Genomic DNA, 16,536 nt, shown 5'->3' on the forward strand with positions numbered 1-16,536 from the left:
ATTAAACAAGTTTGTCCAGCAAGTTGAAATTGTTCTTTCCAGTATCATGTTTTCTGTCTGTGGCTGATTTCTTAGACAACGACTTCATTCAGCCGAACACACGTGATAAAAGACTTCCTTCGCCCATTGACTGATCTGTGTCCTAGATACGAGGCTTTCAATACATGTATTCATGCCTCTGCTGTGAAGTAAAAATCACTCTTGGGCCAATCACATTATGTGAGATGTAGATGCATTGCCTCATTGTTATGTTTATTATTCATGTCACTGTGAATGGGGGTGAAGGCAGAGCACTTCCTGTAATTGTGTAGCGTTTGAGCAGATGTTGAAATGGCGTTTTTTTTCTGCTTTCTTCCAGCTCATTATTGTTTCTGTGTAGGTGTTCTTTCTGTATGGCACACGGACTCATTGAGCCAGCCTGGCCTCTAAGCTAGCATGTCCTTGGTCGTGCTGCTATCGTAATCGCTAAGAACTGCACCGAGCTTCTGTTTCACACACGGTCAAGACAGGGAAACTATATCAGCCGTGGAGAAATTTGCAGATGTGACCTTTGATTCTCTAATTATTTGCACGCAGTTTGGCCTATTTTCCTATCTTGTTTCATCTTATTCTAACAAGCGGCGAGAAAACTGATAGGATATTAATTTCAGAGCCATCTACATGTGATCCCAAAATTGAGATTCTGCCTTTTCTCAGACTTCTTGTATCCACTTGGGCTTTGGAATATCACAAGCTATTAAACATAATTATATTTTCTCAGCCATTATTCTCCAGTGAGATGCTCTGTAGCGGCCAATTGAAAGATTCTGTAATTCACTCACTGCAGTGCAATGGTAAGTGACTCCCATAGTTCTCTCAGTGGGGGTGTTGTCTTTAAAGAGTGTGCGCATGTGTGTGTGTGAGTGCGTTCTTGTGCATTTATAGAGAGGGGGGCACCGAGGGTCAACCCTTTGCCCACTCCAGAGACAGGAAATGGCTCCAATATGGGCCTGAGTGTGGCCTCATGCAAAGCTCTGGGGAGTGATTTAGGCGTCTTGTCAGGAGCAGAACTGCAGGATCAGTGAGCCAAAATGCACAAAGTGAAAAATACAGATGTTTAGCTCGGACCATTTGGAACCATCGATCTCTGGAAGGCCTCCCAGGGACCCAAAGGTTTATTAATAGTGTCAGCGAGGTGGCAAATGATGAGCAGATACGTCAAGAAAAATTACGTTCAGGCTAATATTTACATTTACATTACATTTTTCAATGGATAGATTTGTAACTTTGGCTTATTCTAATGCTTTTTTAAAGTATTTGTTTAGCAGTTTAGTTTGATTTAAAGGGGAAGTTTGGTATTTTTAAACCTTGGCCCTGTTTTTACAAATTTGGGTGTTGACATGACTCACAGGAACAAAAACTTTTGGAATTGGTCCAGTAGGTGTCCTCCACCGTAGCCTGCAACATAATCATCTGGGGCAACTGCCCCCGGTCAAAGTACGTCCGCTAAAAGTGTTTGTTTCTGCCATTGACAGGCTCAGGCTCCAGGTGTCTAACAACATTACGGAAATGATCCCTACAAAGATCATCCTTTTTTTTTAACAGAGTAAGACATTTTTTGTGTAACCAGAAACAAAAGTCTCACTCTGAAATCTCACGGGTGGTGAGGCGTTACCTGAACAAGGTGGTGTAAACGTGAGTTAGAGTTGGAGAGAGGATTTGTTTACAAGCAAGAATATATTTAAAAAGCCATGGCTGAACATTTACCTGATTGACGATGAAGATGAGGTGAACCACCGTCCTGTTCAAGTAACACCTCACCACCCGCGAGATTTCAGAGCGAGACTTCTGTTTCTGGTTAAACAGAAAGGATCTTACTCTTGAAAAAAAAGGACGAACTTTGTAGGGATCATTTCTGTAATGTTGTCGGACACCTGGAGTGACAATCTGAGCCTGTCAGTGGCAAAAACAAGCATTTTAGTGGACGTACTTTGATCGGGCGCAGTTGCCCCAGGGGATTATGTTGCAGCCATTGCGGCTGTATCACGGCAACAGAGGAGGATTTCTAAAAAAGGTAAAAAAGTTGTGTTCCTATGAGTCATTTCGACCCCCAAATTTGTAAAAAAAATATGGCCCAGGTTTAAAAATAGCGAACTTCTCCTTTAACTACTATTGTAATATTAAATCTTTATATTCAGCTTTTGTACACAGACTTCAGCACAAGGAGATTTATTAGACTTCTCCAGGCCTCCCGCTTGTGCATCTTGTCATCTTGGACTGCGTGCAAATATTCTACTTAGATGGTCAGAGCGTCGGACGACCGCCTCGGCTGTGATGGTAGCAGAGATGGGTGTTTACAGAGAGCATATTTCCAACCGTCAGGGGAGTCATCTCTCGGAGGAATTTTTAAGGCCACACTTACAGCCTCCTTAAAGTCAGAAGAAGAGACAGTGTTTGTTACTTTGCAGCCTGATTGTGATGTGTTATGACCTTTTTGGCAGAGTTTGAAGGGATAATCAAAGAAGAGATTATTATGGGATGAAAACAGTGAGATCATGTTTTTATATTGTGCCAAATCCAGGGGGGAGGAGCTGATGTCTTTGCTCAACAGTAGTCTAATATTCACACTCTATTATACTTCAACTTTGCTACAATAAAGTCACAGCTTTTACAGATATATTTATGAGTACAAGACACCAGTTTTTAAATGTGAAGCATGTCAAATTAGATTGAATAATTTACTGGTATATATCAACTAAAATTAGCTCCACCTCAACCAGCAACAACAGCAAAATGCTGCTTATATGGTTCTACATTAATGCAATGTTACTACCAGGTGAGCTGCCCCATCGTACAGTTCTCTTTTTTGTAAATGTTTTACAGCTGGTGGGGCCCCCCCGATACCTGACACAACGGACCATACAAGGACGGCTACATCTACCGAGGAGAGCGTGGGTCTCCTCCTCACTGACTGATTGAAAGCAGGCTCAATGCTCACAGCAGCAACGCTCAGAAGCATCTTCAAAAGAGGAGCCATATGCAGCATCGAATCCTTTTTACGGCACTTTCCTTTTGCCATTTTGCAGAGTCAGGTTGGTCTGCCAGAGAGGGTAGGCGGAGCTAAGCGGCTGCTTTTCCAGTCTCTGCGAGTGTTGCGAGTAAACAGTAATCTACTATGGCTGAACAAACAAAGAAAAGATGGATGACTACAGAAACAACTTCAACAATAAGTGAAAATCCAAAGAAAAAGAAACAAATCCGACGCTCAGATGAAGGCAAACAGTCTGAAAAGGAAAGCGACCGAGCGAGGAAAATCTGGAGTTATAACCGGAGCCAAGCGTGGACGTCACACATGCGTCTGGATATCTGGGAAATGTGCTCCCGCAATTACCGTTTATCGCCACAGGTGCCGCCAAAGAGAAGGAAACTGAGATCTTCAAGATTTCCACTTTAAAAATGTGTGTCCTTCAATGAAAGGAGAGAGACATCTGCCAAGGCCATGCAAAATAATACTACACTGATCACTGGTAATTCAACTGTGCAACTACATTACACCATAAGCACAAGTTAACGCACACTTTGACTTCCACAGCAGGTTAGTTTTGGTTTTTTAAATCACTTTTGTCATCTTAGGCACTAAAAGCCCAGGTGTCATAACAAATTTTAAAAAAGCTGTACTCCATTTAGGTGTAATAAATTACGCCTGTGCCTTACTGCTGTGACAAAGCAAAGGGAATATAAACCCACTGATAATCCGGCTTCTCCTTTCCTCCCTTGTCTCTTTGCTTCAGTCCTGCAGATCCCACAAAGTAACTTGTCGGACATAAGGAGAAGGCCTGGAGTGAATGAGATGGAAGGGGAGTGAGGACAGGTGAAGGACATTTGGGACTTCGTCATCAGAAATGGACCTCTGCCAATAACAAAGTGGCCTTATAATAAGTGACATAAAGAGGCTTAAGAGAGATGGAACAGAGATACAGATGCTAAAATTAACTAACACAACAAAACCTGTAATAACACAGATGTGATGTAAAGTTATGTGAGCATTAATAAGCTGGTATTCTTAGGAAAATAATGTTTATGTTAATGTTTGTTTTGTTTATATTCAGTGGTTGCTGTGTGCACTCTCTAATAAACAAAATACATATAAAAAATGAAGATGACAAGAGCATTTAGCAGCGTCACTTTTCCAGTCCAGGGCAGTTAAGAAAGGAAAGGAAGACCAGCAGACCACTCCAGTCCGTTTCCTACGCGCAGCCTGCCACCTTGTGTTGAAATTCTATATTGCACTGTGTATAAAGTGTATGTGTATTGTTTATCTGAATTATAGAAAATATTCATGCTGTGTATCTTTAATATTTCTTTGAATATAAAGCTGATTGAGGTACTTGCTAAAAAGAGTGCACTGATCCACCTTCACACAAGGTTGCACAAATTATAAACCACAGTTCAGTCTATACATGAGGGGCAACTTCGGGGCAACTCAGCAGAAGTAATGAGGGAGTGTACCAATAATTTGTTTAACCCTTTAACATCCTCAACGAGAAAATAGCAATGGAATGGAATTATTTTTTTATGCATTTGGACAATAACAACAACAATCAATGTTTTTTTTTTTTTTAACAGACCCCACAATTCTTGAGATTTTGTCCTCTACCAAACGGTTGATGTGACGCTCTCTGGTGAAAGTACGAAAATGTATAGAAATACTAAAATAAGTAGAAAAAGTCATATAAAATGCTGATTTTTTTGAAGAAATAAGCATCACAGATGTTTTTGGGGGCATTAAATCCACTTTGTATCTCATGGTATGCTACAAAACATTACTAAACACACCTAAACTGTGTGGTGGTGCAACAGCAAAAACGTTTTTTTTGGGCATTAGATCCACTTTATCAACTTTAATCCACATTAGATCACTCATTCCTGCCTACAATCAGGATATGGGCGGCAGTGACCTTTCTGACATGCTGTTGCACCTGTACAAGACCCCAGCCCAGTCAAGCTGATGGTACCTTCCCCTCTTCAGATATATTCTTGATCTGTGCATCTCAAACTCCTTAAAACATGTTATCTTGCAATAGTAGTAATATGTTCACATAAATCAACATGTTTCAGTTTGTTACCATAGAATTCATAGTATTACCAGTATGAGTATTATTTCCATGTATTTAGTCTAGAGATTTACCTTATGTACTTTCAAAACATTTTAGAAATGGTAAAACATTTTAATGATGGACTTTTTAAATTCAAATATGTAATGGAATAGTGTTAATGACATGGTAATAACAAGAGTGAATATTCACACATTTTTTATTTGCTAAAAAATGTAATTTTTTTGTATTTTATCGCTACCTTTACCTGACAATGACAAATCAACAGTTTGGTAGAGCATGTTTTTAAACAGTTAAAAAATCATATTCATGAATTCATTTTAGCATATATGTAATGAAATAACATTAATTGTGTCATACTGATAAAGGGTTAGGGTTATTTACATTACCTATGCATCATTACCTTTACCATAAAGCGCTAAATCAACTGTTTGGTTGAGCACGTTTTAAAAAAATTATTTGACCCTTATTAAACTTATTTTTGATGTATAAAGTAACATGATTCTGTTCAGTTAGACCTCTGAAACTATTAGGGATGCACAATATTATCGGTATTATTGGAACTATCGGATATCGGCCAACATGCCGATATCCGCCGATGTAATTAACCGATAAAAAAATGGGCTGCTGCATACTAGATTAAATGCCTGACCTCGGCGCAATATCCCCGGCGCGAAGAAGACCTGCGCGGCGCAGCGTGAAGACGTCACGTGTGTCTACCTGCAGCATGAGAGAGTTAGAAGCCAAAATGTCTGTGGTGTGGAAGCTTTTCAAAGTGTCCGAAATAGATAGAAAACTGCTGTTTGCAATGACTGCTCAGCTTCGGTGATGCGAGGAGGAGCCAAGGCAAAGTCTTTCAACACTACAAACTTGATTAACCATCTCAAGACCCGTCACCCCGACCGTTGTAACAAATGTGATAAGAGTATCACCATTATACTGTACGCTAATTCCAATACAGAAGAGAGTTGATGATCTCTGCAATTAGGTGTGCAGGAAAAAAATATCGGTATCGGTATCGGTAATCGGCTAAATGAGTTGTAAAATATCGGCATATCGGATATCGGCAAAAAATCTAATATCGTGCATCCCTAGAAACTATAATGCGTCGAGAAGAATGCTTACTGTCGAAAATTTAGCCAGACCGAGTACACATGTCGGACCTAAGTTTTTGTTTGCTCACTTCCTGGTAGGCAGCAGACTCAATCAGATTAAGTTACATTTAACACATTTTTCATTAAGATGTTGTGACTTAAAATGTGCTCTACCAAATGGTTGAGCAGGAGGTTAAAGGGTTAAGGTCGGTTTTAAAGGTCAAGTCTTACTAACCGTTCTGTGGGTCAAACATTGTACATTTTAAATTATGAGGAGTACTCTTACATTTACAAGTTCATGGAGAGTATTTTTTTAGTATCAAATTTTTACTTTTTTGCAACAAACTATTGAAGTTTTTTACTAGATAAATGTTTAGCTCAGCTCAGTTTTCCCCTCGATTCACACTGTGGTTACTATAGCTGTCCTGCTCTGTTCGACTTCTCAAGAGACACTGGCCCAATAAAAAGGCCTAATGAAAATCATATTTGATGTCATGCATTCTTTCAAACTTGCTAACTACTTATGAACACGTAAAACTAAACTGAAATCAAAAACCAAAATGAAAAACTTAATAAAAATAAAAACTAATACAAATTTCAAAATTATAATAACTTTGCATAAAGACGTTTTATACCTCAATTGATTGTGATCGGTCTATGATTGTGATACACGGTGGTTATGGCTTTTAGGCGTTGAACTTTCAGATTTGCTTTATTCCCGATGACACTGAATGCAACAGGCGTGATGCGTTCAACGTTCCGGTGAAACCACATTCGACGTCACTGCCACAGCCACCATGTTGGATCAGGAAGTGGGCAGAGTCGAAGCAGGAATCCCGAGCCGAGGATAAGGAAAACGGTCGTCTTTATTCGATCTGTCAACCGTTTCACTGTTCTCACCTTTAACCTCCAGGTTACATGCTGCGTGGCTTTCTGGCTGGTCGAGGTCGGCGCTTTTCTTCGGATTTGATCGTTTTGCAGCACCAGCTATGGCCGCTATCACGCAGAGAACCTCGGGCCTCGTCCAGCGGAGGACCGAGGCCATCCGCAGCGCCGCCGCCGACAAGGATAGGGAGTCGGGCGGGGAGGAAGACGAATCTCGCCGCGGGGAGGAGGAGGAAGACGACAAGGGGGACTCGAAGGAAACAAGACTCACACTGATGGAGGAAGTGTTGCTCTTGGGCCTCAAGGATCGAGAGGTGTGGGCTGTTTTTAATCCGTCAAATAGCTTGTAGGCTCATTCGTTTAAAGGCATCATGTTTACGTTGCGTCAACAACCGTGTTTGCAAATGTCAACAAAGTTAACTCAAGCAAAGGTTCACCAGCCAGTTTTATCGGCTGTTAATTGTTTGTTAGCAGTCACAGTAACGCTAACTAGCCTGTGTAAAACCATGTAAATATCGTACTCATAAGCTGCACTTTGTTGCTTGTAAGCTGCTAAACGCCTTGCTGAATGAAAGCAATTATCCTACCGTAAGCCAATTAACTAATTTACTTTCTACGTGGCCCTAGTAGCAGTCGTTACCTGGGCAGCTTTCTTGACAGCTTGCCAGCAGCGACATATTTCGTTGAACCCAGTCGCATAGCTTTATATGCTTACAAACACGTCAGCTAAGTTAACAAAAGCTGCACCTTTGCTGTTTTTTCTCTCTCTCTCTTCCTCCTCCTCCTGCTGCTCTTCTCCTCCTCCCAGGGCTACACGTCTTTCTGGAACGACTGTATCTCTTCCGGTCTAAGAGGGTGTATGCTGGTGGAACTGGCCCTCAGAGGGAGGCTACAGCTGGAGGCCTGCGGTGTGAGGAGGAAAGGCCTGCTCTCAAGGAAGGTGAGGACTGTGCTGATGTGTTCAGGTGTTCGGGGGTGAAAAAAAAAAAAAAAAAGCGATGTTCACTGTGCGTTCACTTGCTCCTTAGATGCTCGGAGTTCCCAAGCTGGGAAGTTGTTTCTGACGCAATAAAAAGTATTTTACTTTAATGTCCACAACTAAACTATGTAATTAACAGGTACAACCTTACACCATATTACCATTAAAGAACGAGAATTGCCTTATGTGAGTTAGTTAAAAGTTTTAGACTAAAGCCATTGTTACTTTAGTCTGCAACATTTGTTGTGTAATATCACTTTGACTTTTTATCAACTCAACAAGTTGGGTCGAATATTTTCTCCAACTTTACTGGCTGTTGTTCGACTTGAGGGAGCCTTGGGTGCCGATCAGACAGAGCGCGTTCTGCCAGCTGTAAAATGCGAGGTGCACCGCACTGCCTTTTTTGTTGGCTTTTTAAAAAAAAAATGTATTACTGTTGTTAAGGCAACCAATGAATCAGTAGCTGTCATTAACCTAACTGTTATTTTGTAAACTGACAGATCTGTTCCTATTTATTTTGGCTAGCTAATACTTAACTTTGTGTTCAATAGATTAGTTATATATGCATTAAAAAATGGACAGGCGGAGGGCACTTGCTCTGGCTTTGATGGAGGGTGAGAGGATGTTCCCAAATACATGAAACACATGGAAACAGAGATCTGTGTAGGTACATGAGACCCTCAGAAATTGGAAAGATCACTGCAAGTACCACGGTAAACTTTCTGTCGTCACCCCCACAGAAAGATCGCCTCTCCATTCATCCGATTGGACAACGAGAAAAAACAGCAATGATGTTTTCGACTTTCTGCTTTGAGTTTAAGTTTTTTCAACTCGAGGCGCTCAGAGCGTTTCTCCAAAAACGCGAGGCGCTCAGCAACGCAAAAGCAGCACGCAAAAAGCGTCCCTCTCATTGAAAACGACTACAAAAAGCCGCCCCCAGCTGCTAAAACGCGCTCTGTTTGATCGAGACCTGAATGTGATTTTTTTGCAGACAGAAAATCTTTTTTTTTTTTTCTGCCTTCTTCCAACTTTAATGTGTTGAAAAGCTTTAAGTGGTAAAAATCAGAATAACACGGGCCGTACAGAGATCGTGTGTTGTATTTTATTGCTCATTACACATTACAGTAAGCAAAAGTTGATGTGTATGGAAGCCCTTAGCGGACATACATCCATACATAATTTCTGGTAGTTTTCTCGAGATCTCTTTTTTTCCCTGTTATCTCGGGATAAGAGACCTGGTTTTCCTGTTATAACCGATTAATTTAGCCCCTTATCTCAAGATAACATAGCGTGTTTCTCGTGATAACAGAACTGTTTTCCGGTGATCAGGTCACTGTGATATTACAGACCAGGACATGCTGCCATTGCCCACACTAACGCTGCAATTTAAGCCTGTTTATATGTTTGTTTGGTGCTTTTACAACTCAGGGGATAAGAGATATTATCATTTGACGTCACCGTGGTTCGCTGCTTCGTTATCTCGTAACGACGAGATAAATAAGTCGAGATTTCGAGAAAACAACCAGAAATAACTCTAAAAATATAATGTATGGATGCATGTCCGCTAAGAGCTTCTGTAGATATGCAATACAAGAATTCCTGAACGTGATTTTGGTCATCAAACCAGCATTTATTCTCATCCACCATTTTATTGCGTAACATGTTCCTCAGCTGACTTATGGGTGCGTTCACAGGAACTTTTCTGGTCAGGAACTCTCCAGAAAGTCTTTTTATGTTGCAAGACACTTGACACTCTTCCATCTGGTCTCTATGATCAAAAGGATGTCACATAAGTAGTTGTTTCACCAATAAATGTATCCTTTTACTGAACCTTTGTGCATGCGTAGTAATGCCTGTGTAAACAGGATGCGAGCCCAGGTGTTTGTGAGGCGGACATTAATATTTATCCCAGTTCAAACATATCCTCTTTCTGTTTGCCCAGGTGATCTGCAAATCAGATGCTCCTACAGGAGATGTGCTGCTGGATGAGGCCTTGAAGCACATAAAGGAAACCCAGCCTCCAGAGACGGTCCAGAGCTGGATAGAGCTGCTGAGCGGTGAGATAAGCGCTTCAGGGTTTGCTAACCCAACCGTGCCTGGTTTGACCTTTTGTACATGTTTATGACGCGTTATACTTTCGAAGGCTGTCAGCAAACCACGACTAAAGTCTAACAAACAACGACAGCTGTATCAGTTGACGCTAGCTGACAAAGATACACTAATGCTAATATCATAGTTTGGGGTGTTTGCAGGCAAACAAATGTAATAAGACGCTTAAAGCAGGAGCATTAACAGTTGCTACACATCGTTGCCTTTTTGAGCCACTTTAGACATTTTATAGTGTTAAAATGACTGATTGTGTATCTGTGTTTTATGTCCTACAAATGATCACCTGTTGACCTTTAGGAGAGACCTGGAATCCCCTGAAGCTGCACTACCAGCTGAGAAATGTGCGAGAACGTCTGGCGAAAAACCTGGTAGAGAAAGGTGTCCTCACCACAGAGAAACAGAACTTCCTGCTCTTCGACATGACCACACATCCGCTCACCAACAGTACCATTAAACAGGTAAAGTGGGGTGTCGGCTCAACTTTGTGTTGTTGGGGAGTTTTTGACTGAGAAGTAGAAAAAAAACAGAAGAGATGTCTGAGATGTCGGCCTGGACTCACACAGTATCAGCTACATTGGATGCTGTTAAAGGCCAACTGAAATTAAAGTGCATTTCTTTCTGCTGCAGCTTACAAACTCTAAAAGAATATAAAGAAATAATAAAAAGTTAGGATCCACGTTGTAGCATTACCCTGCCTCCAAGTAATTCATTTTCCATTTGCGTAGATGGAGAATTTGTTTACACACAGCCACACTTAATAAGTCTAACTATTTTATAATATATAATTATAATGTATTTAAACAGCCACACTCTATAATCATCAACCCTGTAATTGTCCTTGCACATTAGCTTGTTGAAAAAGGCACCAATCATACATTCAGTCGTGTAAATAGTTCAATGCTAACATCAATGTGCAAGTAGCTAAAGAGCTAGTTAGCTGTAGAACAGTCAATACTAACTATACCTGCAAATACCACGAGGGTCCATTCAGGTTTGATGCTCACTCTTTGATACCACTGCTAACCACAAAGTGTGTACCAACGACGTGTAAGCTACACTGCCGGTTTGGCGTCTCTTGTTCCCCTGCTGTCACTCAGCCAGCCAGCCTCTACTAATCAAACACAGATAAAGACTTCTATCTTTATCTTTACCCCCTTTATGCAATCAGGACGAGACACATTTCATATTTTCATTAAGATATTATTTACCTGGGGTGCTGGTTTAGCTCAGGTAGAGCAAGCACTCAGAGGCTACAGTCCTCGTTGCACTGATCGCAGGTTTGACTCGCAGGCTGCCGATCATTTGGTGCATATCAGGACAAAAAAATTACCTACCTTTTTAGATGATGACAAAACTATTGTTAAAGTTAACATTAGTTATACATGACTTGACTGCAAAAAGGGAGGAGTGATTTCAGTTGAATTTTAAAGTTGTACAGCTAAATGGATCAGAATAAAGCAACTCTGTGTTTTAATTGTTTAGAATTAGCTGGTTATGATAATTATTTTTCTCATATGGTACAGTAATATAGCTGCCTAGAGTAAATGTAACGGTTTTTGTTGGTTTCTACGTAGCTAACTGTAGCATTTTCAGTATTTGGTCTTGCCTCACAACAAGCATAATAATATAACACGTTAAGAATGTTCATTATCATTAATAAAACTGAGTCTCATATTGGAGATAGTGTCCTCATTTTGTAATACATATAATCAAATTCCTCTATCAACCGGTGTTTGTTAAAATGTGTTTAAACGTAAAGCTACACTCAGGAGACGAAGAGCTTGCGTTAGCATAAAGACAGGGTAGCATTAATTAACTCATTGAAGTTACAGTTCCACAGCGACAAGCGAGATTAATTAGTGAGATTTAGGGCAGGTGGTTACCTCTGGACAGAGCTGGGCTAGCTGTTTCCCCCTGTCTTTATTCGAGGCTGTCAAGATGAAAGCTGTTTTATGGACTAGCTTTTAGGATAAAAATGCAGCTAGTTAGCTTAGCCTAGCATCAAGATTGGAAACAGAAAAAGGCAGCTAGTTGTATTTTTCACTTCTGTAGAGCGTACAGAATAGCTCATGTTAGCAGAAGACAGGGTAGTATTAATGAACGCATTATATCATATAGTAAAAATGACAAGTGTGATTAAAAGCGTTAATAAGTAGGTTTTAGGGCAGCTTGTTTGAAGATATGTTTACCTTCAGATAGAGCTAAGCTAGCTGTTTTATGCTGAGCTAGTTATCTATTGCTACTAGCTAGGGATGCACCCTTACCGATACCAGTATCGGGTATCGGGCGGTATCGGAGCTTAAGTACTATTACTAGTAGTAATGATATAATTAAGAACTCATATCGGTACTGGGTATCGGCAAGTACCCAAATGTAAGTACTTGTACTTGGTCTGAAAAGAAGTGGTATTGGTGCATCCTTACTACTAGCTTTTAATTTGGCAGACAGATATGAAAAGGCGGATAAGTAATAATCCAACATGTTCTTTAATTTTGTTAATATTTTAATTATTTCACTTAGTTTAATGTATGTGATGAATATGTTAAAAACACATTTGTTAATGTCGTTACCCACAGCGCCTCGTCAAGAAGGTCCAGGACTCCGTTTTAGAGAAGTGGGTCAACGATCCCAACCGCATGGACAAGCGTATTCTGGCTCTGATCCTCCTGGCCCACTCCTCCGACGTCCTCGAGAATGCCTTCGCCCCGCTCCAAGACGACCAGTACGACCTGGGCATGAAGAGAGTCCACACCCTGCTCGAGCTGGAGCCCGAGAAGGAGAGCGCGAAGCCCAACTCCAACGAACTCATGTGGGCTGTTGTGGCCGCGTTCACAAAATGAGGAACACCTGATTGGTTGGACTGTAAGATCTGGCTATGGTCTGTGTTATTTAAATCGGTTGAAGGACTTAATGAGACAGACTTCACTTTAATGAGACAATCTATTTTTGGTTGGGGAGCCTGTTTGTACATCTATTCCGGATGACATTTTTTTGGTGGTAGTCCATATTAACCCAGTGCAATCTGATCGGTGGTGGGCTTCACCAGGTAACATTTGGTTGGTTGGAACGAAATGAAAAATGACTGACTGCTTTCAAAAAGTGAGGTTTATCTACTGGATATACTTGTAAACATACGAAAATGGGCTTCTGTTAAAGTTAGGAAACATCAAAGAACAAAGCTGGTGGCAGCAGCAGCAGCAGCAGCAGCAGTCATGGTGGATATGAAGATTTTTGACTGGGGCCAAGTTTCCCTTCTACAATAAGGAAACATCACCTCTCCATCACTACAAGATCTGTCCAGCATCAAGCGCTGGCCTCCATACTGTCCCCACACGCTTATGCAAGGACGCAGGATAGCAAATCACACGGTTATTCGTGCTCTGTGCAGTCACGCAGGTCTTCTGCTTCCACATTTTTCATGCCCACTTGTCTCGGGACTACAAACCCGGGGTTACTGTTAGAATAGACTACCTGAATGTTCACTCTGTCTTCTCATTAAATCGTCTTTTCTCCTTTCCTCCTCATTTCATTTTGAGGAGGAGAGAGAAAAAACAAACACACGCTTTTCGCTGCATCATTCAGCCCTTTATCGCCTCTGACCTAAATGAAGAATTAAACCTAGAGTCTAAAGTAGTCACATGACTTCTCTGTTTCTGCTATCGGTCCGTTCTGCGTTATATAGAATGAGACTAGTCTTCCATTTGTATTTATGTTGCTAATGATGCTTGGAGTAGACGCCATTTATCGACTATTTTGCACAGTCAATAGCCCTGTAGGTAGGTCGTATATAGCAGACATGGTTATAAAAACGAAGATCTCACTTATTTTGTCTACAGCTATTGATCTTTATGATATCTTTAAAAATCATTCCTCTGGATATATATTTAAAAAAAAGGCTTCTGCTCATATTTTTATGTAACAGTTGAGATTAAATCTGTCATGCTATAAAGATGGTTCTCGCATAAACAGGCTGCACACGTTAGCCGAACGCGCTAGTTCCGTGTGTTATCTACAGTCGACCTAAATGTTGTTTATGCTTCTGTAAGAGATGGAATTTCCTTGGTAGGTAATCATCAGCTGTAAAGCAAAATCAGTAATAACATCTCTTCCTGGAGTTTTTGTGACTAACCCACAAACCTTCCTGCAACACGTTTTATTTTGGAACTATGATACGGCCCTCATAAAAACAGAATGAATCACTCTTGTGTAATTTGGGTGAACCGGCCACTTGAGTTTCTTTTTCGCTTTGTAATTTGTCTCGGTTCGTACGTCACGTCATAACGAGAGGTTATTTCTATCTGATATGTTTTGTTTCATACGTGCAGATTATTGGAGGGTTACTTTGGCCCCAGAGACTGAAACTGTTCAACAACATGCAATCTATTCGATATAAAAATCATGATTGTAAACGTCTTTCTGGTCTGATGAGTGTCATCTATGTATGAAGTTACTTTTTGTTTCATGGCATACTTATAGTTCTTGTCTGTTTGTTTGTTTTTTTCTGCCTACAAAAAATAGCAATGGGAACGAAGAAGTGTCCGAGATCCGTTTACAGCAAAGAGACCATGCATGCTATTGGTGGAGGGCTGGGTACTTGTGGATGTAGCTACAGAGAAAAAGGCTTGTATGTAATTATTAGTCATTTTATGTGTACGATCTAATGGAATTCAAAGAAAGGGATCTTCTCTCCTATCCTCTATAATTCTGTATGCTTTTGTATTACCACACAAAATAAAGTAAGGATCCTTTAAGTGCCTGAATTTAGCACTGTTTTGCTGTTGTTTTTATTCACTATACGTACACTTATGGATTTACTTCTTCTGTGTTTTTATTGTTCTACATTTCAACTTCAACTCATAAATAATAGGGATATCTTCAGGTGGTATGTCTGGTGTAGTTGTAAGAGATTATTCTTGAACTAGAATTATTATTAAGTGCATCAATATGATGTAAAAAATGTATTAAGCAGAAATGCCCAACATTTCGTAGTTCCTGCCTCTAAGGTTTGAGGATTTGCATGCATCAGTCAACCATACATCACTGAAATTTAAATATGTACTTTTTTGAACTAGATTAGCAAACATTGTAAGGACACAAACTTAGCGTCTGGAAAGTTTTAATGGCCGTGTTTTGATGACGGATTAAACAACCAACTAAAGGACTAGTTTGGCATTTTTGGAGAATCTGATTGTTTTGGGGGTTCTAAAATTATCTGTCAATATTGGACACATTTTTTATTTAAATGTGCTTATATTGATGTACATTTTTCCTGATATTCACCTACAAGATAAACTTTTTCTTTCATACGTCATAGAACAAAAAAAAGAGGCAGGAATCAGAGCCCTCAGGTAATTCGTCCTGCCAAGCATACGCCAACTTAATTTCTAACAGTGCTGTGACGAGAAAGAAGAATTAAATGAGGCTTACTATCCCCAGCCGTCCTTAGTCTCAGGTGTGCATAAACTACAGGTTATACAGGTCCTTAAAAACACCAACAATCTGAAATTATCCTTTATCTTCGTGGTTCGACCATGGGAAGAAATAAATGATCATTTTATCAGCTGAAATCTGCTTTCTTGTTGTGAATTTTATGAAAAGATTAGTGTCACAAATATGTGTATGCTAATCCTGTCCTCACTTAAGGCTTCCGTGTATTTACCATGTTCTTATACCTGAGTCTGTGTACCTTTGTCTTTGTTTGTTTTATGTTTTCATCTAGGACAAATGTACCCTGTAGGTACAGTGGAGTGGAAGTTAAGGTAAAACAGCCAGCAGCTATGATAAAGTTTGTATAGCACTAATAATGATAAAGGTTGTATAAGCTATTAGCTTAGCCTGGCGCAAAGACCGGAAACATGGTTCTGTCCAAAGGAACAAAAAAAATCTTCCGACCAGCACCTCTAAATCTTACAAGTTTTTTAAAATCTGTACTTAAGTGTCAAAACAGCTAGCTGTGTTGTCCTGTTTTCACTCTGTATGCTAGGCTAAGTAGGCATCTTGATAGCCTAGCACAAAGACTGGAAACGGGTTCTGTCAAAAAGAAAAAAAAATCTTGCTAGCACCTCTTAATCTTACTGTCATATGATAACCAGTTGTTTAATATGTACTGAAACGTAAAATGAGCTAGCTGTTGATTTGTTTTCACTCTTTATGCTAGGCTAAGCTAAGTAAGCATCTTGATAGCTTAGCACAATGACTGGAAACAGGGTTCTGTCCAAAGGAACAATAAATATCCCTTCTAACACCTAAATTTGACTTATTATCATATTATAAATAGTTTTTTAATCTGTACTGATATGTAAAAATAGCTAGCTGCGTGGTCCTGTTTTCACTCTTTATGCTAGGCTAAGCTAAGTAGGCAACTTGACAGCCTAGC

General features: G+C 40.1%; 1 protein-coding gene across 1 annotated transcript; it reads left to right on the forward strand.

Moving 5' to 3' along the window:
• Positions 1 to 6,992: 6,992 nt before the first annotated feature.
• LOC138602437 (Golgi phosphoprotein 3-like) lies at positions 6,993 to 14,924 on the forward strand. Its single transcript, XM_069673910.1, has 5 exons — positions 6,993 to 7,386; positions 7,881 to 8,012; positions 9,994 to 10,108; positions 10,458 to 10,618; positions 12,737 to 14,924. The coding sequence occupies exons 1-5, from the start codon at positions 7,177 to 7,179 to the stop codon at positions 12,998 to 13,000; spliced, it is 882 nt and encodes a 293-aa protein (XP_069530011.1). The 5' UTR covers positions 6,993 to 7,176; the 3' UTR covers positions 13,001 to 14,924.
• The last annotated feature ends 1,612 nt before the right edge of the window (positions 14,925 to 16,536 follow it).

Source organism: Semicossyphus pulcher, unplaced genomic scaffold (genome assembly GCF_022749685.1).
Source record: "Semicossyphus pulcher isolate SPU_LCO1_2020_fin unplaced genomic scaffold, fSemPul1.0.p SCAF_22, whole genome shotgun sequence".
Classification (NCBI taxonomy): Eukaryota; Metazoa; Chordata; class Actinopteri; order Labriformes; family Labridae; genus Semicossyphus; species Semicossyphus pulcher.